The sequence below is a fragment of the Cyprinus carpio genome, chromosome B25 (assembly GCF_018340385.1).
Source record: "Cyprinus carpio isolate SPL01 chromosome B25, ASM1834038v1, whole genome shotgun sequence".
In the NCBI taxonomy this organism is placed as follows: domain Eukaryota; kingdom Metazoa; phylum Chordata; class Actinopteri; order Cypriniformes; family Cyprinidae; genus Cyprinus; species Cyprinus carpio.
The window spans coordinates 21,379,643-21,394,832 of NC_056621.1; the positions used below are offsets into that span (position 1 = coordinate 21,379,643).

Genomic DNA, 15,190 nt, shown 5'->3' on the forward strand with positions numbered 1-15,190 from the left:
AAAAATAAAAAAAGGAAAAAGTGGGGAAACCCTGATACTGACGAAACGAAGGCGGTCATGCGTCATTTCCGCCCGATGGCCTGAAATGCAGGCGGCCATATTACCTTAGCAAACACACTCACGCGCTGCAGCGGTTTGTTGATGCTGTGACGAGCAGCTGTATTTTAGGCAAGCTCTCTCGGTTTAGCGCACGTTAGCGGGACGATGAGCGGCGGCACGCCGTATATCGGCAGTAAGATCAGTCTGATCAGTAAAGCGGAGATCCGCTATGAAGGCATTCTCTACACCATCGACACGGAGAACTCCACCGTGGCGCTCGCCAAAGGTAAACAACGCTCCTCAAACACAACACGCGCTTCTCGCGGCTACGCTTCGTCTTAAGCGCCAGTATTTTGCGTTGTACGCGGCGTTAGTGTTTAGTAACGAGGCTGTGTCTCAAATGTGGTGAGCTGCCCTAAATAGACAGCAGTGAGCTGCCCTAAATAGACAGCAGTGTCGAGCGCTAAGCGTGTGTTCAATCCTGTGCTCCTTATTCACCTGAAGACGGCGAGATTAACGCGTCTGTCGCGCCCTGAATGTGTAATTCTAGAGAGAGAAATGATTTTATTTCATATAGTTATGATATGATTTTATTTTTTATATAATTTCTAGAGAGCGAGCGACTAAATTAAATTAAATGCAGTTCTATGGGGAAAATAGTGATAACACTGTGACTTAGCTTAACACTTATTAGTTTAACTATTTAGGAACTAAACTGTTCGTTAGTGATGTTCACTCGAGAATACTATCTCAGCTGCTTTTTATGAGCACTATACACATTTATAGCACACAATAAAGCTAAGATTATATTCACTGTTCAGTGTACTCCAGACACAAATGTTTGAATGATTCAAAGATAAATCACTGTCTGTCCTCTTGAGATTTCGGTATGGATCTTATCAATTTTACCAACTTGATTCTTGGTAGCATGACGGAAAACCGTGAGGATATATTTGGAAAGGTCATACTTAACAAACTGGATTACTTACTGTGCAAAAGCTGTCTGATTTTAAGAAGATTCGAGTCAGTTCAAATCTCAGAGGAAGACAAATTACGTGAAAGCGGATTTAAAACTCTTGTAATTCTTGTTGCAGTGCGCTCCTTTGGCACCGAGGACCGCCCCACGGACCGCCCCATCGCACCCAGAGATGAGACGTTTGAGTATATCATATTCAGAGGAAGTGACATCAAAGATCTGACAGTGTGTGAACCTCCCAAACCGACATGCTCTCTGCCTCAGGACCCCGCCATCGTTCAGGTACAGACAAGGACACGCTCGGGGGCCAGTGAGTGCCCTGTACAAAATAATGAAGATTTTAACCGGTAACCGACTGTTGGGATTTTGACTGATTAATACAATCTGTTAAACGGTTTAAAAGGTCGTTTATTTATTTGTTTTTTCAGTAATTTATCAAAATATTTTAAAACGTTTGCTGCATGGTTAAAATACGCTACATGTAGAAATAAAATTGGGAAAAGGAAAAAAAAAGTCACGTATAAGTCGCATTTTATTCTTTCATTCAGAAATAGGCCTAATGCTAATAGCTAGGCTGTTTTAGTTCCCCTCACTCCACAACAAATCCTTTCAATTTAACAGAAGACCTATTTAGAAAAGAACAAGAATTAAAAATATAAGAAGCTATAGCTATATACACGACAAGCTAAAACAAATTAACGGTAATTTAGGCTAAAATGAAACGTAAACCCACGTTCGGTCTCTCATTCGACACAAAATCAAATGTTTGTGATGTATTTGAATGTCAAAATGTCTGTCTGAATACTGGATTCTGATTGGCTGGCAGGTATGCATTAAAATTGTTTAATGCACTGGTTTGTGTCAGTTTAATCACCATTCTGTATTAATGCGCTGCTTTAATTGATGCACTCATCACTCACAGACACACACACAGAGAGAGATCGGAGATTGCGCTGCACACACACACAAATTGTCAACGCTTCCCTGCGATTTTTTTATTAATAAAATAGTCTAGATACTATATTGCAACATTATATTCCTCAACAGCGAGGTGTAAAATCACTGTTTTTGAAGTTATTAATTTTTTAATTAATTAATTAAAACAAATTAGAACACAGTATCTACAAGTAAAGCCATTCCTGTCAGGGTGAGTAGATTTTTTTTTTTTTAAGAGGATGACTAAGATGAAATTATTATTTTTACTAAGAAGAAAATATATATATATTTTTTTTTTTTTATCAGACTTGATTAAAGTCACAACAATGCATGGAACACAATTTAAGTGTCTATGAAACAAATTCTCTTAACCGCCTCCAAACTAGTCCCATCAGAAAAGGACTTGCACTCAAAATGCAGTCTAGGTAGGCAGCTCGTTAGCTTTCTAATACTGAAACTAGCAAAAACATGTATTCAGAATACAGATTACATCTTTGAGCTTTGTTGGACAGATCTTAGACTGCATGGTGTTAGTTTTTAGTTTGTCATTGTTCATGAGCAGTTCTTGAGCAGTGACCATGCTTTTATTCCTCTGTTAGTCCTCTATGGGATCTTCCACTGCCCCACCATCATCCTTCCAGTCTGGGAACTCCTATGGGCTGTTCAACCGTCCACAAGTCATGCCATACACCCAGTTCAACCCCAGCACACTGGTCTCACCACAGTTTGGCACTGTTGGAGTCGGTAAGTCCCCTTTACAGCTTTGTAATGGAGAATATGAGGAACATACAGCTGCGAAATACTGCAACACCTCCATTAATTTGTTACAAGGTGCTGAGCAGAAGTGACAGAACAGGATATTTAAGTCCGCATTTGATGATCCTGTGGCACATCTGATGTGTGTGCCTGCTCTTCCTTTCCTCGCAGGAAGTACTGTGGCATTGTTTGGTGGTGACACTGTAGGCCTGGGCGATAAAACGGTATTGGTATTTATCGATGGTACACCTTCATCTATAACGATAATTTTTTTTTTAGATATAGCGTACAATATAGGCGCGTGCTATGAATTACAAACAGACAGCACACACAAACACATGAGTGTTGTGGCTGCCTGTGATGAGCAGATTGTGAATGAAAAATGAATATGTCGAATTTAAAATAAAAATTTGCATGTGAATGCAAAAATGGTGCAATTGAATGTTAGGTGTGCGTTGGTTAGGGAGCTTCATCAGAGATGCGGTGATTGTGTTTTTTTTTTTTTTTTAAGTCTGTCCATTTGAACCCACAAGACACGCCATAACTGTGTTATTCATTCAAAATATTCGGAAAAATATAGATGCTCAATGCGGAGAAGTTATTGATTAGGTTAAAACCAAAACCAAGCCATTCACAAAGAGCATGTATTAGGTGCAATTGTTGGACAGTCAACTATGACTGATGCACTTGCGTGACACGCAAGAGATGTACAGAAAGCCATGTAAAGTTAAAAGAGTTTAATCTTTTAGAAAACACGTTGCAAATTTGTGGAGGTTTATTCCATTTCACTGCGTCTCTTGTATTTAAATGCAATCTGTGTGATCGGTGCTTCGGCTATTTAAATTAAGCTATGCATAAATACATGATGCTGTTTCGTTCATAATTGTTTATGGAATTTACAAGATTATATGCAGTTTATGTTTTTTATTTTTGGGTAGTTTAGAGTTTTATTTTATATTATTTTTTTTGATTGTATATAAACAATGCGCTGCATTGTTGTGCCTTCATGTGTCTGTATCTGCACATAAAACATAAGAAATTAGATATGTTTAAATTTTATTGTTTGAACGTTAAAGGTGTTGTATGTAGGATTGACACCGAGTGGTTGAACTAGGTATTGCATGTTTAAACGGGTTTTTTTACTCGGCGCCTCCTCCTCTCCTCCTGAGATTTCGCGATTGCACACATTTGCGAGATTGGGCACACTTAGGGGTGTGCGCCGCTGTGATTTCTGCCAACCCAGGTTGCCGAAATATGGTTGGGTAAACTGGCAGTGGGACGGGTTTCACAAACCAAAACAGAGACCGACATTCTGGCCCAGAATGCATATTTTTTTAAAGGATAATAACTGACTGTAGCATTGTTTTTCAGATAAACAAGTATGTTAACTTAGCATGTTTCTTAAAAAAGTCAAAAACTTACATGCAGCACTTTAAAAAAAAAATGTCTTAAATTGGATTAATAAAAAAAGAAAGTGGTTGAACTTAAACATTGTCTTCTATTGCTCTGTTTTAAAAAAGGTTAAAAAATGTCAATAATTATCGGCACTGAACAATATGAAACATTATATTTATCGATACCGAACAATATGAAACATTATATCGATGATACATTTTTTGAGTGCATTCGTAGCAGAAGGTAAACTTCTCCCTGGGGGCCAAAATCAAACTATTCAAAGTTCATAAGCCAAGTATTTGGGTTCATCTAACTGCCAAATCAAATCAAAATGTTACTTTTTCAGTTTACCAGTGTGAAATAAAGTGTTTAATACTCTGCAGGATCCAAACAGATTGGTGGTCTCTTGTGTGTCAGTTGTGTCTTGAAAGTTTCATGTGTAACAGTTTCACTTCTCTCTCTCGGAGGAAGTTTTAAGGCACCTGCATGTAGAGGAAAAATGAGTGGTTTTAATAGCTTTCTGATAACCTAAATAAATTACAGGCCACATACACACTGCAGACATTTGGGAATAATCACATTAAATGGGATATACAGGAGAAAAATTCAGGAGTTGAAAATGTAACTGGGGAAAATGGATACAAACTGTTTAACCCATTTACTTGACCAAACTTACTTAAATTAACAGACATTATTGTCCGACAATAAGCATTAATTCTAGTCTTTTTGAACTTCTCAATAGACTTAAGCTTGCTAATCTTGCTTAGTGCCCTCTTATGATTGCAGCGAATAGGGTTGCCATCCCACAACACTTGTTGCCCTTGTTCTTGACGTCCTCTCTGATGCTTCCTGGCAACCTCTTTCCCGGGTTCTGCTTGCTCCCCAAGAGCAAATACCTTTCCCTTTGACCAAATAGTTGTGTTTGGTCCCAGGGTTGTGGACAGCATAAGATCAGACTAGAGGTGGGCGATATGACCAATATCTTATCATGATATGAGTAATTTTCTTTCACTGGAACAATATCACAATATAGTTATTTTTGCGTTTAAAATTTGATACGATAGAAATTTCACCATTCTTGTCAATATCACAAAAATAAAAAAACTAATACTTGCCCAGATTAAAAAAAATAAAAAATGTTTACATGCATTATATAAAGTAATCAAATGTATAAAACACTGCATATTCTTCACTCTATATTTTTCTTAAAGTTACAAAAGTGATTGTTAAGAGCAGCAAGAGATTTTCTCTTGTTGTTTAACAATTACAATCAGCAGGAATGTTAGACTGCTGTCACTTTAAGAGCTGCCTGGATCCGGTATACTGTTAAACACATGTTTTCTTTCTCAGCTGTTTGCTTTCACTTAAGACCTACTGTGTTTACAAGTGTACTTAGAAAAAGATGAGAATTTTGACACATACAAACGTTTATTTAACCATTCAAGGCCTATAAAGCAGCAAAAATAACTTGGTTCAATTCTCCGGCACTGCTCTCCGACAGTGTTCAGAAACCGTTTCTCAGAGAACATATAGCGAAATAAGTTCTTTGGCTGCTAATTGCGTTTCAACAGCTTAAAAGCACTTTTTAAAATCACTGCTGCCTTGCGACCTGACAGGATGTGTGCCGTTGAGGTCCATTGACTTTTCACAATCACCACCTGTGCAAATTCTCCAGGGATTAGAGGGTATTGTAGACCACCCTAAATAGAAAAGACTGAAAAAGTCTCCAGCCTTATGCATTACTGTTATCATCTTCAAGGTGGGAGGACCTACCTTGTCCATTATCCTTGAAGCTCCTACTTCCCATCGTACCTCTTCCCAAGTGTCTCATATTTGCTTAGACTATGACTTCTGTCATTGGGCTGGATAAGGGATAGGCAACTCTGGCCCTCATGGTGTGCAGTGTTTTGTAGAGTTGAGCTGCACCCCTGATGACTGAAGTCTTCAGGTTTACTTCAAAATTCCAAGTGGGTGTGTTCGATTGATTGTTACAGTCATCACACATTGTGGTCATTTTTATAGACTACAAAACTCTGCAGGACCTTGGGGTCCAGAGCTATCCATCATTAGGCTGGGTTGGAGGTGCAATGAAGACTATTCCTTTCAGAGCCTGGGTTTCCTGTGATGTTCCTTGCTTTAGGTGGCCATTCTGTTGGAGCTACTGGTGCACTAGGAATCCACTTCCACCATGATAGTGTAGTGATGTTTTCACTTCTGGTGTGATAGTGTTGTGGTTAACTGTGTTTGTGTGCTGTGTGTGTGTTTTTGATGTTTTGATTTTTTGTTTCTTTGATTTTAATTTTCTATTGGTTGTTTGTCTGGATTTTGGAGACCTCTGTTTAATCAATAGATGGATTTATTATTATAATTAGCAATGTTTTCCTCACATCAGGGTAGCTGCTGTTCTTAACATTTTCCGCAAGATTTCGTCTTCTAACCAGCACTGTTTTCCTCACATCAGGGTAGCTGCAGTTCTTAACCTTTTCATTATTTTTATACAGATCATGCCAATCTGGCTCTGGACCCTCTGCGAAAGAGCCCCCCAGCAGAACCTGCGGTCACCGCCGCTGCTCCCACAGCCCTGGCTCGCAAGAGCCCCGTGGAAACTCGTGCAGCCTCCACCAACACACAGACGCCTGTGGACTTCCCAGAACAGACTAGGGGTGAGAATAAATCCAGATGCCAACTTGTTCAGGTGCCAAGTTGATGCTCGTGACCCAAATGATGCTTAAAGGGTTAGTTCTACCAAAAATTAAAGTTGTCATTAATTACTCACCCTCATGTCGTTCCAAACCCATAAAACCTTTGTTCATCACACAAATGAAAGGTGACATAACACACACAGTTTCATCCAATCTCATGTGAATCTCGAGTACATATAGTGTAGTATTACATCCTTCATATCTCCTCCACATATTTATAAAAGAAAGATACAGCTTTACGATTCTCTCCGAAAACAGCCGAGCTCCTGGAGGTGCGCCGTGGGTGGAGCTAAAGAGTGACGAGCTCTTGAGCTCCGACTGCCAACAAAACACAGATATTTGATGCCGTTTTACTTACCTTCTGCAGTTCTGAATCATGACCACGATCTTTTATCGCCGGGACCGCTCTATCTTTCAGTATCGGAACAAATCCAGCGTCAAACTGGGCCTTGTTTATAAAACGTTTGTCAACAGACACACTTGTGAAACTCCGTTGCTGCCTCGGAAAAACAAACTGCATCCACTGTTCATGTAACGCTGGGTTCTTTTGGCAAGCTGAACAAAGTAAAGTTAAAAACAATGTTCTTTGGGTTCTTTTTGGAAGCTGAGCACCCCCACCAAGATATATTTGTTGAAATCCGATAGGGCCTTTTTTTACCGCAGGAACCTTTTCATAGTACCGGAACTAATTGTGGAACTACCCACTTTTTGGCGTTTTCGCACCCCCGGGAACTGGGTATGATTTTAGTACCAGACTGCCTTTTTCGAGAACCAAATTAGCTCCTAACCAGCACAACTGGTACTACCTGTGACGTAACATTGATTGGTCAAACGCGTACGAAAACACCCACACCCGCCGTGTAACATATTGTAAACGTTGTCAACTTATTTCACAAGTATGGAGAACAGCGATGGATGGACGTCGCTGAAGTGCAGGCACTTGTAGCAAATGTAGCACTGCCAGTTGTCGTTGGAGATTCTTAGTCCTCCTTTCCGTTCTTTCAATCGCTTTACGTTTACGTCGACATTCCATGTCCATTATTGTGAAAAGCTGGGGAAACAACACAAACACCGCTCCGATCACAGCGTCCTCCATCCTCCTGTTGTTAACGTTGTTCTTCATGTTTTCGTTGTTGAACGCCGCGCACAAATGAGCGGTCGACCGGCTTACGTCACTTCCTAGTACACACGGTTATTGCGAATGCAACCCTTTAAATGGTACTGGGAAATAGTTCGTGCAAAATCGTCCCGGTACTGTAGTATTGTACATTTAGTTCTGGAACTAAAGCGGTGCGAAAGGCCCTGATGTCTTTTACTTCTTTAGAGACATTCTTCCCGAGTCCCCCTCATCCTAACCCTAACCTACGTGTCTGGACCTGGGAACATTGAAAAATATCTTAATTTGTTTTCCGAAGATGAACAAAGGTCTTGTGTTTGGAATGACATGAGGGTGAGTAATTAATGACAGAATTTTCATCTTGGGGGATGTACTAACCCTTTAAGGGGCCGTCTTAACGTCTAAAAATGTGAGACACAGCACTTAAGAATGCTTTAAAAATAGCATATTGGCATGGAAAAATGGGCTCTGCCTCTGTGAGAGCGGCCCTTGACAGCATTTGCTCTTGTTTGCTTATGAACCGTCCCCAGAATTTGAACTCCGTCTCTTCATGTGACCATGAAGTGTGATGACTAACACAGTGAGGATGCAAATGGGAAGTCAGTTTGGGTATTCCCATGTCTGACTTCATCTGAAATGTTCCGATAGTGAATCACGTATTAGTTCTGGAGAACATATTTTAACATCCATGGCCCTTTACTTTGTCATTCTAGTTGTTTTAAAAAGTGAATGAGAATGTTAGTCCTTTAGTGGTACTGCAATAATGGCTGGACCTCTAGTTTGCTGTCCATGTAGGTAGTTTTTAAGATGCAGCCTATGACTCGGGCTGTTCACTGAGTCACTTGACAAAGGTAATGGATTCTGTGTACTCTTAAGAAATACAGGCCTTTTATTAGGGCTTTTCAGAAAAGGAACAATATTAAGAATAGAAAAACCTGACACTGTATGAACAAAACTAGTATTCTGCTACAAGGATTTGGTACAGCTTAATGTGTCTTAAAGAGTTATACTCTCCCAGGCACGGATGTCCCGAAACCAAGCGTACCAGAGTCCAGTCAGTCCAGAGGAGGAAACGGGGACGCTTCTAAACGGCTTGCAGGTTATAACACGTCTGCTGAAAAGCCTTGCACCGCAGTTTTGTTGAATGCTAAAACTGCATGATTCTTATAAGAGCTGTATTTCACACGCATCCACACAGTGGCTTTTAGCGAGCTCCTTTCTTATAGAGGAACCTCTGAATTGTGAATCTCATGCAACCTGATTGAGCTGTCTTTTACAAGGTGATGATTGTTTTAATAAACCTGTTTTTTGGAGCAGTAGGCTTCACGTGTGGCATCATGTTGACTAAATATGAAAGTTTTCCCCTGAAGTCTCATAATTGTAATGTGCAAAAAAAATTAAAAGGTCTTATGGTAATGTTATGTAATTAAAATTGTAGTTCTTGTACTTTACCAATCTGCTGATGTTAATAATTAAATGGGAGCACCTACTTGTTGAAAATGTGCACGTGTGTGCATATTGTTTTTTTATTTTGGTGGAATGGTGACCTGAGTATGTTTTCATGAGATTCACTCAATATGCTGAATTTGCTCATATCTCCTCTGTGTTCTTATGATTATTAGGTGACTCTGTGTTCACACTTGTGCTAGTTTACTTCTCAGTAGACAACTGCTTTTTTCTGCACACCGACAACTAAACTTAACTAAAGTCTGTGAGAATAGACTTTTTACATTTATATTATTAGCAACTGAATGTCACGGCATGCCTAATTTAATTCTTTTTTGTAATGTTTCTAAATGTATATTTTATGTATTTATGATCTAGAGCTGTAATCGTGTGTTTGTTCTGCTCAGATGGTGGTCCTCCTGCTGCCCGCCGCGGTCGCGCCGGAGGTCATCGTGGTAGAGGACGGTTCCCTGTGCGAAGAGAAGGACCCATGAAGTTTGAGAAAGACTTTGACTTCGAGAGCGCCAATGCTCAGTTCAACAAAGACGATATTGACAAAGAGTTCCAGAGCAAACTCAAACTGAAAGGTACAAACAGATTACCAAATATGCAAGATCAGCTGGAAAATGACGTTTGCATCCTTTTAAAGAGAGCACTTACAATGAAAATATATGGTAACAGTTTATTTCAAGGTGTCCTTGTTACACATTACATGCACTTACTATTAAAATAACAATAAATTATGCATAATCACATGCAAGTTACCTTAAGTCAAACCCTAACCATATAGTAAGTAAATGTAGTCAATTAATATCACTTAAATGTACTTAATGTAGCATTACACTGTAACAAGGACACCTTAAAATAAAGTGTAATCTAATATACTTTGAAAGAATATTCTTAAGTACAATGTTTTCTTACACTTAACTGCTTATTAAATGCAATTACTAATAAGAGAGTACTAACCCAAGTAGTACTGAGAAATGAACTGAATTTGCTTAAATTGTTTTATAGTAAAATTGATTAAATTCTTTAATTTTGTTTCTTTTGTGTCATGTATTTAAATACATTTGTAATTACACATTTATAATGATTAAGCTGGAATTAAAGTTGCTATTAACTTGAAATCTAATATGAAATAAGTTAAAATTATTACTTTATTATTAATATTCTCTTTTCTGCAAGTACACTCATTCAGTATAGAGCTCACTTTCACAATATGGGGAGCAGAGTAACAGACGCAGAGTGTAAAGCAGATGGCATTCTCATACTGTAGTCTGGAGAAAAATGCAGGTGTATTTCTCTGTGCATTAACTGTATGTGTTTGTTCAGATGAGAAGTCTGATAAAGCTTTGAATGGCGAGGATAAGAGTGATTCAGGGGTCGAACCTCAGAACAGCGAAGGAAACGCTGAGGAGGAAGATCCTCTCAGACCAAACTGCTACTACGATAAATCCAAATCCTTTTTTGACAACATCTCCTGCGATGACACAAGGTCACATCACAATCAGCACACCTTTTAATAAGAGCCTAAACCTTTAATATGAACAAATTCATAAATCTTGTCATTGTACCTGATTTTAAACAGGAAGGAGAGGTCTGGAGGGTCCGGTTTCCCTCGGTGAGTAAAGCAGAAGTGGCATCAGTTTGTGTAGAAACGTGCAACGAAAAATTAGTAAAATTAATTTGAACTTGTTTTCATTGTTAAGAGAGAGGAGGCAGACCTGGGCGGAGGAGCGGAGGATGAACTCGGAGACGTTTGGCATCTCGTTACGGCGGGGCCGCGGAGGCTTCAGAGGTCGCAGTGGCATGGGCTTCAGAGGGGGCCGTGGCCGCGGAGCCGGACGGGGGTGGTTCGGATCTCACCCTGGTGGAAGTGGCTTCAGAGGAGGATTCAGAGGAAGTCAAGGAGGAAGAGAGTTCTCTGATTTTGAATACAGGGTAATGAACGAGTCAGAAATGATTATTTTATATAAATGTGCTTTATAATATAAATGTATGGCGCTTTCCTCTAATAGGGTACAAATTGTTGACTTGTTGTTTTTTTGTCTAATACAAGATAGCAGGAATGCACTAAAAATGATTTTAGCTCAAGGACACTTTACAGTAAAAGATACAATTAGAAAAGAAAAATATTAATATAATAAGCAAGAATGACACTAGTACAAGTGAAAAAAACAATGAGAAAACAGGACATAACTAGGACAGTAAGAATGATAACGTTCAGAAAACAAAGAGATGTAGGACATAACTTACAAATGTTAACACTCAGAGAACAGATGAGTTTTAAGAAGTGATATAAATTCACAGGAGAGAGTTCCATAATTTGGGTTCAGCAATGCTAAATAGTCTACCCCCCCCATTGAAGCAAGGTGAGACCGAGGGATACTGAGAAGACCAGAATCAGAGGAGTGTATTGAGCTGGTTGGGCTGTAAGGGAGAAGCAGATCTCAGAGATACCAGGGAGCAAGGTTGTGCAGCTTTGTTTAAAAATGAGCAAAAGGTAAAAGATTTGATGCAGGGGTAGTATGTAAATAATGAATAATAGAGTGCCAAGAACAGATCCCTGGGGGACACCTTGCTTCACATGGGCAGTAGGGGATCGCAAATTTTGGCTTTGGATTTTGGCCCACCTAACTTGAGCACCTCGAATGTATCCAACTAATAAAACATTACAACAATGTAATTTTTCCCACAATTAAAGGGGTGGTTCACTTGATTGTGTTTATGGGGTGCAGGCTAATATGTGTTAAGCTGTTTTTTGTAGCCATTAAACCAGAATTTTAAAAGACGATATCTCCTATTGCACAGCCATTCGACCCTGTGACCACATTTTATAAGAAAATGTTCTTTAATTCATGGGAAAGTACAATACTATAAATCAAAAATCAGCTGTGAAAATATTATACTTTTTTTTTTATGTATCTTGGAGGGGGGGGGGAATCTAAATTATACACGTCATAAATTATCATTATTATGAATTTTTTTTTTTTTTGTAGCCATTTACTTTTTCTCTCTTCATTTGTTTCTCTAGAAGGATAACAAGATGGCTGCATAGAGATGAGAGGAAGTGGATCCAGAAGACCTGAATTGTGTGGGAACTGCATTTCGGGGCACGTGTTTCGCTGAGAACGAGGAGATAAACGTACGTGTTGTAAATCTGTCACCAGCACTGGGGTTCGACTGCTTGAAACCTGGATATTAATGAAACGCCTACTCCATTTCTTCCTGAGGAGTGGAACATATACTATTTTTGAAATTGTTAATTTGAGAATAATATCTCCACATGGTTCCAAATATATTATGATTTCTGGGGGACTTTTCCTTCGTTTGCTGACCTTCACTGCTCAACCTGAATTTGATATACTGCTGCTTACAGCTAACAGATTATAATCTCAAACAATGTATCCTGATGATTTTGATCACTATTTTTGCTATAAAGTATCTTGCAGTGTATTTAGCATCAAAATAGACTGCCTGGAACTCAGTTATACATTGTCATATTTTTCTAACGTAATTTCATTCTTCAACCTCAAACGTCGCTATTCCTATTCCTGTTTCCTATATTTTTTCTTTTTAATATATATATAAACTAGTACATTAGATTTCTTTGGTTGTAGGAGGTTTGTAGTTTCTAGTGAGGTTCCTCATCAGGGCAAGCGCTTCAAGACGTGTCAGTATTGATAGTTTCACTAAAGGACGTTTTAGATTTAATGGAGAAAAACACAGAAATGCTGTCTTTAGGGAAACGATTCCTTACGAATCTGAAATAGCACATCTTTAAATGACACGATAAGGTCAACCAGTGCAGAGCGACCTCTGTGATGTTTATATATTCTGTGGGTTTGATTTATATTTCATGAGGTCCACTTTGCAGTGTGTAGCACTTTGTAGCAGATGTTTACTGAGAAGTGAGCGTCCATCTTTACTAAGGAAATAATGCTACTCTGTGAGTCTACAGAAACCTGTGCTGCAGTTACTCTGACGATGCATTCTTGCCACTTCTGAGCTTCTACTGCTAACAATGATATGCCAGTCATTCCACATACAGCTCATGTGTTCTTCACCTCATCAAACGTCAGGTGAAACTGACATGCCTAGACCTGGCTGGGAGTTTGAGTCCTTACCGAGAGATGCTTCCCAGAGGATGCTTGCTTCTGCTTCCTGTCTTTAATGAGTGAAAGCTGGACTGTTGTAAAGCCAGAATGTGTTGTGTTCTGTAGTGCAGACGCTGTTTATCGTTTCCCATCTCTGCTGTGTGTTTTATAGTCACTGACTGCACTAGCATGATGTCATAAGGTCATGTGACCTCGTGCACATTGTGATGTCATAGCCACACCTACGCATCGCATTTTGATTGGATACATTTCATTTAGTAACCAAATTCACATTATACTCGCTGTGAGTTTTTGCCATGGAATAAGCAAAATTATGCAATTGTTTTTTTTTTTTTTTTATGACTAAAGTTGAAGGTTTGATATTTTAACTAGCCAGTTTTTCAACCCTCCGTTCACTTCAGATTCGATTGTGTGGCGTATGGCTGTGACATCACTTTGTTAATTGTTTGTTTAAACTGTTGGGATCGGTGGGTAAGTTGATGATGAAATGAACTGTTCTCAGATTGTTGCATTTATTAAAGTCCAAGTTTGTAAGACGCAAAACATTTTGAGTTTCGGATCTTGTGTGAATATATCCTTTCGCACTTTTCAAGCTCTTAAATTCAGAGGTGCTTTCTAAAGCACATGGACATGATTTAATTAGGGCTTCATAATTGAGCCGTTTATAATTAACTGCTCAATCAGGGGTTTCCTTTACCCAGGAATAATAAACATTCATGTTGTCCTAAAATATAACTTTTTTTTTTTTTTTTTTATATATATATACATGTATAACAATTAGGAATGTTGCGGTGGTATTAGTCTGTTGACTTGATTCCAGCGTTTTCTTCAGAGGCTGTGTATTACAGTGTAAATTCAGTGTTGGAACAGATATACTCGTGTGTGTGTGTATAAACGGGAAGTTGCCGCATGCGGGTCTTGTCACAAACCACCGATCTTGGAGATGTCTGTGAGCTATATGCTCTTGTGATGAACACCAAATCCTTCCTTCAGGGTCGACACGCTTTCCTTGTGAACCCCGGCATGGTATCTGTTCACAACTACATGTAAAGAGGTTTTTACTAGGTGCAAGAATAAACTGTTTACTATCTGATGTGTGATTTTAATTTTTTGTGGGTTGAGTGTTTATGCTCCATACATTAGTGTGAACCTGAGTTTTTTTATTTTTATATTTTTTTTTTTTCAGGCATGAAAATGTAGTTTACATTTACAAGAAATGCAATTAGTTGAACATAAGAAACAAATAATTTACTCACCCTCAAATTGAGCCAAACCTGAGTTTTTATTTTTATTTTTTTTTTAAATCTTTGCTTTAGAGGTTAATGGTTAACTATATTTTTCAAAGTATCATCTTTTGTGTTCAACAAAATGGACATTTTAATTTCTGGGTCAATTTTCCCTTTAATGCATATTTACACATTTGCTTCTGTTTTTTTTTTTTTATTATTATTATTTTTTTTTAGTAAATGTATACTGCTGAATGTACTGATAAGCATTTGTAAATGCTATATAATAATACAAATAGATTTTTCTATTTGCATATTTGTTATGGTAAAGTTTAAATTTAGTATATTTAAAATATAATAGCTTTAAATGTAATATTGAAGTAAATTATATAAAAAAGTATTTTACAAGTGCCTAGAAAAGCATCTTAAATTGTATTTTAAATGTGTTACAAAACAGTTGTTTGTAGTCTAAAATGTAC

The 15,190-nt window shown here is 38.4% G+C and overlaps 1 protein-coding gene across 2 annotated transcripts; it reads left to right on the forward strand.

The window, feature by feature from the left end:
* The first annotated feature begins 61 nt into the window (after positions 1-61).
* Positions 62-14,578, forward strand: LOC109101617 (protein LSM14 homolog A-like). Of its 2 annotated transcripts, XM_042753619.1 has the most exons (10): positions 62-325; positions 1,134-1,297; positions 2,551-2,695; positions 6,604-6,765; positions 8,940-9,020; positions 9,775-9,954; positions 10,700-10,862; positions 10,956-10,988; positions 11,077-11,308; positions 12,402-14,578. In XM_042753619.1, exons 1-10 carry the CDS (start codon positions 205-207, stop codon positions 12,423-12,425), a joined length of 1,305 nt encoding a protein of 434 aa, XP_042609553.1. In that variant the 5' UTR covers positions 62-204; the 3' UTR covers positions 12,426-14,578. The 2 variants fall into 2 exon arrangements, with proteins under 2 accessions (XP_042609553.1, XP_042609554.1); XM_042753620.1 differs by lacking the exon at positions 8,940-9,020.
* The last annotated feature ends 612 nt before the right edge of the window (positions 14,579-15,190 follow it).